The sequence below is a fragment of the Salmo trutta genome, chromosome 16, assembly GCF_901001165.1.
Source record: "Salmo trutta chromosome 16, fSalTru1.1, whole genome shotgun sequence".
NCBI lineage: Eukaryota > Metazoa > Chordata > Actinopteri > Salmoniformes > Salmonidae > Salmo > Salmo trutta.
Window position 1 is genome coordinate 44,682,625 of NC_042972.1, and position 10,847 is coordinate 44,693,471.

General features: G+C 42.6%; 1 protein-coding gene across 1 annotated transcript in view; it reads left to right on the plus strand.

The window, feature by feature from the left end:
• LOC115149821 (death-inducer obliterator 1) overlaps window positions 1–10,847 on the plus strand; it is a 28,689-nt gene that overhangs the window by 12,756 nt on the left and 5,086 nt on the right. The window contains exons 7-15 of the mRNA XM_029692644.1: window positions 736–946; window positions 4,028–4,553; window positions 6,377–6,536; window positions 6,759–6,875; window positions 7,072–7,179; window positions 7,630–7,783; window positions 7,939–8,606; window positions 10,248–10,337; window positions 10,444–10,639. Coding sequence (XP_029548504.1) covers window positions 736–946; window positions 4,028–4,553; window positions 6,377–6,536; window positions 6,759–6,875; window positions 7,072–7,179; window positions 7,630–7,783; window positions 7,939–8,606; window positions 10,248–10,337; window positions 10,444–10,639 — 2,230 coding nt within the window. The remainder of the gene's footprint in view (window positions 1–735; window positions 947–4,027; window positions 4,554–6,376; window positions 6,537–6,758; window positions 6,876–7,071; window positions 7,180–7,629; window positions 7,784–7,938; window positions 8,607–10,247; window positions 10,338–10,443; window positions 10,640–10,847) is intronic.

A 10,847-nucleotide genomic window follows, 5' to 3' on the forward strand; every position in this document is an offset into this window, starting at 1 on the left:
CGTACCAGTGAGCATTTGCACTCTGAAGTCAGATCAAAACCCTGGTGAGGACGACGAGCACACAGATGAGCTTCCCTGAGATGATTTCTGACAGTTTTTGCAGAAATTCTTTGTTTGTGCAAACCTATAGTTTCATCAGCTCTCCGGCTGGCTGATCTCTGACCATCCCGCAGGTGAATAAGCCGGATATGGAGGTCCTGGGCTGGCATGGTTACATGTGGTCTGCTGTTAAGGCCGGTTGGACGTACTACCAAAGTCTACAAAAATAACGTTGGAGGCAGCTTATGGTAGAGAAATTGCATTTAAATTCTCTGCCAACAGCTCTGGTGGACATTCCTGCAGTCAGCATGCCAATTGCACGCTCCCTCAACTTGAGACATCTGTGGCGTTGTGTGACAGAACTGCACATTTTAGCGTGGCCTTTTTTTGTCCCCAGTGCAAGGTGCACCTATGTAACAATCATGCTGATATGCCACACCTGTCACGTGGATGGATTATCTTGGCAAAGGAGAAATGTAAACTAATAGGGATGTAAACAAATTTGTCTACAATTTGACAGAAGTAAGGTTTTTTTGTGCGTATGGGACATTTCTGGGATCTTTTGTTTCAGCTGATGGGACCAACAGTTTAGATATTTTTGTTCAGTGTACATCCTGCATTACACAAAACAAGTTTTGCTATGGAACCTTTCCTGTGCCCTGTTACTGATTTTTGATTGAATGTCTGTTCATGCAGAAGAGTTCCACCGGAAGGAAGACCAGCAAGAAGTCCACAGAGGAGGAGTCTGACAGTGAGGATGACAAGAAGGATGGTGATGAAGAGCAGAATGCAGTGCAGCAGCCACCACCACCCACCATGTCGTCCTGGTCCAGCGACCATAATTACAATGCAGTAACGCCAGAAAAGACTACACCCATAGCACCACCAACAGTGTTAAACAAAACGTGTATGTATCTCTTTGAAGGTCTTAATAATCCACTTTTAAACATTTTGTCTTCTCACACTATAGGGGTTGTCAAGTGAGCCATCTGAATGTGTTTGCATCGCTCTATTATGGGTTCTTAGAAACAAAACCACATTATTTCCCCATTGATAAATGTGGTTGCTGTCATGGCAACGTAATGCCTTAGATCAGTGGTGTCACATTTATTTCATGGAGGGCTTTAGTTCATCAATCAAGTACAAGGGAGGAGCGAAAACCCGCAGACACTCGGGCCTCCGTGGAATGAGATTGACACACGTGCCTTAGATTTAATGACCCAGATCTTTGGGGAAAGCACTAAAGAGAATGGGTCCCCAAATGTATTTGGAGTTTGAAAGTGTGTTACAAGGTCATGGTTACTTAGTCAGGTATACAGAGTTGCTGAGTGGGTAAGTACACATTGCTATGAATGAATACAAACGTGACTATTTTAGGATTTATTTTGAAAGCCGTGTTTTAAAAAAATATATATCGGTAACCATGAACAAAGTAATGATTGGGGATTATTTATGATAAATGAATCAAAGGTTACTGTATGCAGTGCGAATGTGTGTTGGCACTCTTGTGGTGCGTGTGAAAATCTCCACGTGCTCCTCCAAACTGCTGTTCATCTAGAGGCAGTCCCTCTCTCTCGAGCAGGTAGGTCTCAGCGGTGTTTTTTTTGTCCCTGGATTTATACAGGGAACTATACAGAAATACAGCTCACACTGCTGATGAATTGAGCTATAAGTATTCGGTGCAACCAAGGAAGTATTCACGATTAGCTTTGTGAATGGTGTGCTGTTTCTTTATTGAATGTCATGCATCCAAACTCCCTCTGGGGCACTGGCGATAAAATAAAAGGTGTTAAGACAGATTTTTGGATGCCTTGATTGATTATATGAGGGGTCTCGGATTACTTAGGATGTCCTGACCAGTTGCTCTCGGACAGCATGTGCCACAGATCTACACGCCACGAGAGGAAGTGAAAGTCTGAAGCGGACTGACTCGGACAGCTGGAACAGGAAATCTATTGTTTCTTCTACTGAGACAAGACCTGCTGAAGACACTGCTCAGAAGAATTAGATGACTAGAAGAGTGGAACACCAGAGTCGTCATCAACTAAACATAAAGAGCAGGGTGGCAGACCATTATTTCCTAAGTTCTACCACACTTCTGTTTTACTGATATGAAATTACTGAGACATTTAGGGACAATTTAGTATTTTTTGCTATGAACTCTGCTTTGTTTCAAAGCTTTACCCAGGTTTCTAATTTTGAGGGGAGTAATTAGACTGAGGTTATGGATAGTTTGGAATGCGAGTATTTTAAATGTGTATTTGCATTGGTAGTTCATGACTTCAGGAATCCGCTTAGCCATGTAATTACAGCTGCCTGTTCTTCAGATGTATGGAGGGGAAATGCCATATGTTATTCACTCATGACCTGCTTGCATGTCTATATACTCTCAGATCTCCAATATATTATTTTGCGTACATACAAATTTTGATAGTTTGCCAAGTTTTTGTGAGCAAATCAGTCACGTTGAAATTCCTATTGCTGCCCGTTTGTCTAACAGGTCTTGTTTGAAATCTGTGTATATGAACATATTGGTGATTTTAAAAGAATGCAAGTGATAATTGTTGTACAGGTAAGAACAGGTTTAGTAGTTAGGGCTGGAGGTGAACGATGTGTGCCTTTTGGCTCAATGAGAAATTGTTTAATTGGATATGGCAGTAGCATTTTCTGCTGATGGCACTCACAGGTATTTGCCATTTTTAATGTACAGACAGATTTCTCATACTTTGGTAATGAGCAACACCGACGTGGCAGAAAATATCTGCTTTAACAAAGCTATAACTAATATCGATGTCCAGATTTTTCCATATCAAGTCATACAAAAGCAATTGGTACTAGTATACTTGTCATGCACAACCAGTGCCTCTGGGGAAAGATGTTGCATTGATCTTGAATTGTTGAGCTTAATATTACTTGACAAATATTTTGTCTTTATTGAACGCTCATTAGATGTGTGTACAGCTGAAGGTAGATGGTATTGTTAGAACAACCCTAGTTCTGTGTGCTGGCCTCACAGCAATATGAATTTTCAGTGGTGAAAATATCAGATTTGGTGTGGGCTGTATGAAGCTATGTAGAAGGAGATGAACGTTCAGACATTTTTTTTGCCCAAACATGGTAAGTTCCAAGTTAAGTTGAACTATTGGTTGTTTTCTGGCCACTTGATACAGTGGGTCAACTAGTGGGATCTTCAAAGACCAGACACAGGGAGATTCACATCCTAATGGAATCTATTTTTAGTTTTGTGGAGACCCCTGTACCCAGTGACTTTCCAGACAGTGTTTTTGTTAGGGCTTAATATCTGATGGGTTGTTGATCGGGGTCTAGTGCTGTAGCTCAGGAACGGATGTAAAATGGGATGCAGGAACAATTCATACTGTTGCTTTTTTTTGCTCATTTAGTACACAGTCAGGCCTAGGAGCATTTAGTACGTCGGTCCCTTCTGATAACACTGAAGTGGTGTCTCGTCTACATTCTTCATGAAGAGGATCAACACCATTTGAACTAATGTTGAGAAGACTGGAATTGCAACACCCCAAAAATGGGTCCTTTTTATACAAATTCATTTTACATCAATTTTAGCCAGAGAATAAAAGATATTTCCAAGTACTGTTTTATATTTATTTAGCCCATTTTATGTGCATGCCTATGGTTGGCTTTCTCCGTGTGTGGAAAGATGAATTTTAACCAGGTTTATTTTGTGTTTGTCATGGTATTTATTATTAGATCCAACAACGGGAGGAGGTCCATCTTCAATATTTTGTGTTCTATGTATGCATTCTGGTCATGTCTGGCAGTCCGTCATTAAGTGAATCTAAGATCACATTGCATATGCAATCATTGTAAATAAGAATGTGTTATTAACTGACTTGCTAGTTAAATGTTGTACCTTTTTTACCCTGAATTCAATTTACTTGTCATATGTTTTCATGATGGGTCATATACTGTTTCTACTTGTGTTTAATGCAAGTTGTTTTACACTCCACAGCTCCTGTAGAGAAGGAGAGTGAAGAGGACCAGAGTGAGAAAGAATCAACCCCTTCTGAGAAGTCACCTACTTCTACAGCACCGCTCAAAGGAGGAAAGAAGTCCCCCGGCCCCAAATTATTAAAGACATACACCAGACGCAATAAACCAGCAACTCCAGGCAGCAGTGCTAAGGCACCAAAGAAACAACCACCCCCCCCTCCTAACAAAACCAAATCCAAGAAACCACCTCCACCACCTGCTGTCCTGACCCCTTCTGCCCCTGGTTCTTTAGATGCCCCACGACATCACGTCACAGGAGCCCTGAGGGTTGGCAAGTCCAGCTTTACCATCCCTAAGAAGCAGGCCCAGCCCCAGCAAAGGGACTCCTCAGGTCGTAGTCCGTCCAGAGTCACATCCTCAGCCCCTTCCACCCGACACCATGAGCCAGGCGCTTCTGCACCTTCCATGATGTGCCCGACAGCTCCGCCCAACAACCAGATGAGACAGAACATCCGCCGCTCGCTCACAGACATCCTCTACAAGAGGTGAGTATCCCAGAAGTCCTAGACCTAGACTGATCCATGTTTAGAGAGAATGGCTTACATTGTCTCTTGAACTTCATGCAAGGTCATTCATCTGATTTATGGTTTTAATGTAGTTTTTTTTTTTTTTTTGCAAATACTAAGACATTGTTGTAGGCCAATGGAGAATACAGTTTAAGTCGGAAGTTTACATACACTTAGGTTGGAGTCATTAAAACTAATTTTTCAACCACTCCACAAATTTCTTGTTAACAAACTATAGTTATGGCAAATCGGTTAGGATTTACTTTGTGCATGACACAAGTAAATTTTCCAACAATTGTTTGCAGACAGATTGTTTCACTTATAATGCAGTGTATCACAATTCCAGTGGGTCAGAAGTTTACATACACTAAGTTGGCTTTGCCTTTAAACAGCTTGGGAAATTCCAGAAAATTATGTCATGGCTTTAGAAGCTTCTGATCGGCTAATTGACATCATTTGAGTCAATTGGAGGTGGACCTGTGGATGTATTTCATGGCCTACCTTCAAACTCAGTGCTTCTTTGCTTGTCATCATGGGAAAATCAAAAGAAATCGGCCAAGACCTCAGAAAAATAAAAACAATAGTATGCAAGTATAAACACCATGGGACCACGCAGCCGTCATACCGCTCAGGAAGGAGACCCCTTCTGTCTCCTAGAGATGAACATACTTTGGTGCGAAAAGTGCAAATTTATTCCAGAACAACAGCAAAGGGCCTTATGAAGACGCTGAAGGAAACAGATACAAAAGTATCTATATCCACAGTAAAACGAGTCCTATATCGACATAACCTGAAAGGCCGCTCAGCAAGGAAGAAGCCACTGCTCCAAAACCACCATAAAAAATACAGAATACGGTTTGCAACTGCACATGGGGACAAAGATTGTACTTTTTGGAGAAATGTCCTCTGGTCTGATGAAACAAAAATAGAACAGTTTGGCCATAATGACCATCGTTATGTTTGGAGGGAAAAGGGGGAGGCTTGCAAGCCGAAGAACACCATCCCAACCGTGAAGCACGGGGGTGGCAGCATCATGTTGTGGGGGTGCTTTGCTGCAGGAGGGACTGGTGCACTTCACAAAATAGATGGCATCATGAGGCAGGAAAATTATGTGGATATATTGAAGCAACATTTCAAGACATCAGTCAGGAAGTTAAAGCTTTGTCACATATGGGTCTTCCAAATGGACAATGACCCCAAGCATACTTCCAAAGTTGTGGCAAAATGGCTTAAGGACAACAAAGTCTAGGTATTGGAGTGGCTATCACAAAGCCCTGACCTCAATCCTATTGAAAATTTGTGGGCAGAACTGAAAAAGCATGTGCGAGCAAGAAGGCCTACAAACCTGACTCGGTTACACCAGCTCTGTCAGGAGGAATGGGCCAAAATTCACCCAACTTATTGTGGGAAGCTTGTGGAAGGCTACCCAAAACGTTTGACCCAAGTTAAACAATTGAAAAGTTTTGCTACCAAATACTAATTGAGTGTATGTGAACTTCTGACCCACTGGGAATGTGATGAAAGAAATAAAAGCTGAAATGAATCATCCTCTCTACTATTATTCTGACATTTCACATTCTTTAAATAAAGTGGTGATCCTAACTGACCTAAGACAGGGAATTTTATACTAGGATTAAATGTCAGGAATTGTGAAACTGAGTTTAAATGTATTTGGCAAAGGTGTATGTGAACTTCTGACTTCAACTGTACATGTTCCCCACATCTTTACAACTGCAATGTCTAGAATGTTTAGCTCTAATATGTGTATGTGACCAATGCGATTTGATTTATTGTCCCACCAGGGTAAGTGACAGTGATGATTTGAACATGTCTGAGAACGAGGTGGGAAAACTGGCGGTCAGCATTGAGAAGGAGATGTTCAACCTGTGCCTTTGCACGGACAGCAAGTACAAGAACAAGTACAGATCCCTCATGTTTAACCTGAAGGACCCCAAAAACAAGGTGAGTCCACAGGTGTCTGCAGAAGTGACTAGTCAAGTGATAAGTTGTGTAGGCTAAACCAAATATGGCAAATGTTGGAAAGCCATGTACATGTAACTGCCAAAACAACGTGGGTGAATTGATCGTGAGTCATGAATTCAATTTAAATGATATTACTGAAAAGTTTTATGTTCACAAGCCATATGTGCCAGGTGAGTAAACGGTATGTTGTGCTTGTCTCAGGGCCTGTTCTACCGCGTGGTCTGGGGAGAGGTCAGTCCCTTCAGGCTGGTGAGGCTGAGTGCAGATGAGCTACTCTCCAAAGAGATCTCAGAGTGGAGGAAGCCTGACACCACTGAGGTAAGAAGGAACTCCTCTGTTGACCTATTAGAGATTATGATAATGAAACCAATAATTCTATAGACAGCAGTACTAGGAATGGTATTTATTGTGCAACTAAATATCACTACTAAAGAGACCATATAATTAGCTTCATTTTTGCATATTGTTCAATAAGGCCTACATCCAAGTTGATGACCTCTGTTGTATCTCATAGGCTCCCAGTGCTAGATCCCAGACAGGGCAGTCCAAATCGGGCCATAGGCTTGATTCTGGCCCCCTTGATGTGGACATGGAGGACGCTCCTCCAATGTCTGATGGAGACGTATGTAACTCTGGCACCTCTCCATCTCCTCGCATGTCTTTTTCTGCAGTAAGTGGTGGCTTTCTCACCCTTTCTTTCACTTCCGCTTGTCTTTCATTTTCCTTGCATAAGACAAGATCTATGTTGTCCTGGGTGTTAACATGTGGGTAACATATTGTGGTTTTACAGTTTAATTCTCTTGCCAACCTGTCCCATACCTCTTTAAACTGTCCCTTTGTCCTACTGAAGCTCACTGCCAGCCGCCCTGTGCATCACTCTAATCACGTTTCACATCCACTGTGCATCAATGTAGCTATCGTTTTAGAGATGATCTAATGATTCATGTGCTCAGAATATTTCTTCCATTCAGGACCTCATCAGATTTGGCTATGGTTTGATGTGCTATTTGAGATTCCATTGTCAGTTTGTAGTTTTGACTGTCTCTCTGTTTTCGTTTTACAATGTGTTCAGGAACAAGAGGAAGCTAGCTCCGCTCCCTCTTCTGGCTCTGTTCAGGTGGGGGTGAAAAGTGGCAGTTCCCTGCCAGACATCTTCAGCATGATGCGGGACACCACAGCCGAACACAGGGCCCACCTCTTTGACCTCAACTGCCAAATCTGCACAGGTAAAAATGAATGTTGCAAGAAACGGTGGCATATAAACTTTGAGCATACCTGAACTCCCCTCACATATGTCCCTCATATCTTCATTCTTATTACTCCATGCTTAACTTTGATTAGTGGATTTGGAGGTTTAAGTAACCTGTCTCCCCTCTTCCAGGCCAGAAGTCTGCAGAAGATGAACCAGCTGCCAAGAAGGCCAAACTCTCCAAGAAGCCTGAAATGAGGCAAGAAGTGAGGCGCTTGTCCAGGTCCTCCTCAGGTGAAGGTGCCCCGGTCTCTTATCCCGGCAGTGAGACGCCAGTCCCTGAGCCCCTGCCCTACCAGGAGGACACAAGCATCCATTTCCCTCCGCCCCAGACCCCTGTCACTGCACCAGCCGTCTCCTCTGTCAGCATCACCCGCAGAGATCCCCGCATGGCAAGACACAGCTCTGGAGTGACGGTCACCCACTCTGCCCCAGACACATCCATGGTAGCACCCATCTCAACAGATACCTATTCAAGACCCATTCCAACAGAGTCCTATTCAAGACCTTTCCCAGCAGATACTTATTCAAGACCAGCCGTCTCAGTAGAGCCCACTCCGGTTGCAGCGATGGAGGTGGTGCCCAAGGGGCCTCTGCCCATGCCCCCAGCTCCTCCACCTTCCATCCCCAGGCCCGTCATGCAGAAAGCTGCCTCGTCAGAGCCTCCTCCAGAGGGCGAGACCGCAATCTTCCTCCATGGCCAGGAGATGATGTGGAAAGGATTAGTCAACATGCACACCGTGGCCAAGTTTGTCACTAAGGCATACCTGGTCTCAGGATCCTTTGAGCACCTGAAAGAGGTTGGTTATTAATTTGTTAGAAAATATTACATCACTGGTAGTTGTAGTTTTTTTACGTGAACTAAGAAAAACCACAACTAAGACAACAAAACTGCTAAGATAACTTATATTTGATCATAGAGAAAGTCTCAATTAAATTGAGATTGTGTGTCACTGGCCTAAACACAGTACCCCATAATGTCAGTGTGGAATTATGTTTTTAGGCATTTTTACAAATTAATTCAAAATGAAGAGCTGAAATGTTTTGAGTAAGTATTCAACCCCTTTGTTATTGGAAGTCTGAGTTCAGGAGTCACATAAATTGCATGGACTCACTCTGTATGCAATAATAGTGCTTAACTAGATTTTTGAATGACTACCTCATCTCTGTATCCCACACATACAATTATCTGTAAGGTCCCTCAGTGGAGCAGAGGAATTTCAACCAGGGAGGTTTTCTAATGCCTCGCAAAGAAGGGCACCTATTGGTAGATAGGTAATTTTTTTTATAAAAAGCTGACATTGAATGCCCCTTTTTGATCATGGGTGAAGTTACTAATTACGCTTAATACACCCAGTCACTACAAAGATACAGGCATCCTTCCTAACTCAGTTGCCGGAGAGGAAGGAAACCGCTCAGGGATTTCACCGAGGCCAATGGTGACTTTAATGGCTGTGGTAGGAGCATCCTGTTTGCAATTATTTTATTTTATTTAACCTTTATTTAACTTGGCAAGTCAGTTAAGAACAAATTCTTATTTTCAATGACGGCCTAGTGGGTTAACTGCCTTGTTCAGGGGCAGAATGACAGATGTTTACCTTGTCAGCTTGGGGATTCGATCTAGCAACCTTTCGGTTACTGGCCCAATGCTCTAACCACTAGGCTACCTGCCGCCCCAATAAGGCACTAAAGTAAAACTGCAAGAAATGTGACAAAGAAGTTCACTTTATTTCCTGAATACAACGCATTATGGTTGGCGCAAGTCCAACACATCACTGAGTACCACCCTTTATATTTTCAACCATGGTGGTGGCAGCATCATGTTATGGGTATGCTTGTCATTGTCAAGGACTAGGGAGTTTTTTTTTAATAAAAAGAAACGGAATAGAGCAAAGCACAGGCAAATCCTAGAGGAAAACCTGGTTCAGTTTGCTTTCCAACAGACACTAGGTGACAAATTCACCTTTCAGCAGGACAATAACTTTAAACACAAGGCCAAATACACACTGTTGCTTACCAAGATGTCATTGAATGTTCCTGAGTGGCCTAGTTACAGTTTTGTCTTAAATCGGCTTGAAAATCTATGGCAAGACTTGAAAATGGCTGTCTAGCAATGATCAACAACCAACTTGACAGCTTGATGAATTTTGCAAAGAATAATTAGCTCATATTGTACAATCCAGGTGTGCAAAGCTCATAGACTTATTTTCGATAAATTAGCTACAATTTCTAAACATGTTTCACTTTGGCATATGGGGTATTGTGTGTAGATGAAAATAAAGATTTAATACATTTTGAATTCAGACTGTAATAACAAAATGTGGAATAAGTCTAGGGTTATGAATACTTTCCGAAGGCACTGTACTTGTTTGAATTGGTTGTGAATATATGGTAATGTCATCCGAGTTTAACACAAAGGTGACATTGTTAATCCTGTACAGGATCTGCCTGACACCATCCACATTGGAGGCCGAATCTCTCCCAGCACTGTGTGGGACTATGTGGGAAAACTGAAGACATCTCTGTCCAAGGTAAAGCTTCCACCACAATCTAATAATGTGAGGTATTTATACACAACCTACTTCCTGGTTGAGGACCCTAAAGTCACACCCCTCTCTTTGTTTGCCTCATCTCCAGGAGCTGTGTCTGATCCGGTTCCATCCAGCCACAGAGGAAGAGGAGGTGGCCTACGTCTCTCTCTTCTCTTATTTCAGCAGTAGGAAACGTTTTGGAGTGGTCGCCAACAACAACCGCCGCATCAAAGACCTGTACCTCATCCCCCTGAGCTCCAAGGACCCCCTGCCCTCCAAACTGTTACCTTTTGATGGGCCAGGTAAGCATCTGCAGGGAGACGCACAGAGGCCTCTGATAACCCTAACACCCAAGCACTGGATTGAATATGATGTGCCAAAGTCTCTATACCTCAAGACAATTAAGTTAGGCATAATGTCAGTCGATAGTTTTGTCCAGAGTGGTCACTATGTTCAGGATTTTGTTAATTTACTTCGTTTTCCTCTGTGTGAAAGGAGAGCTTGTTTCAT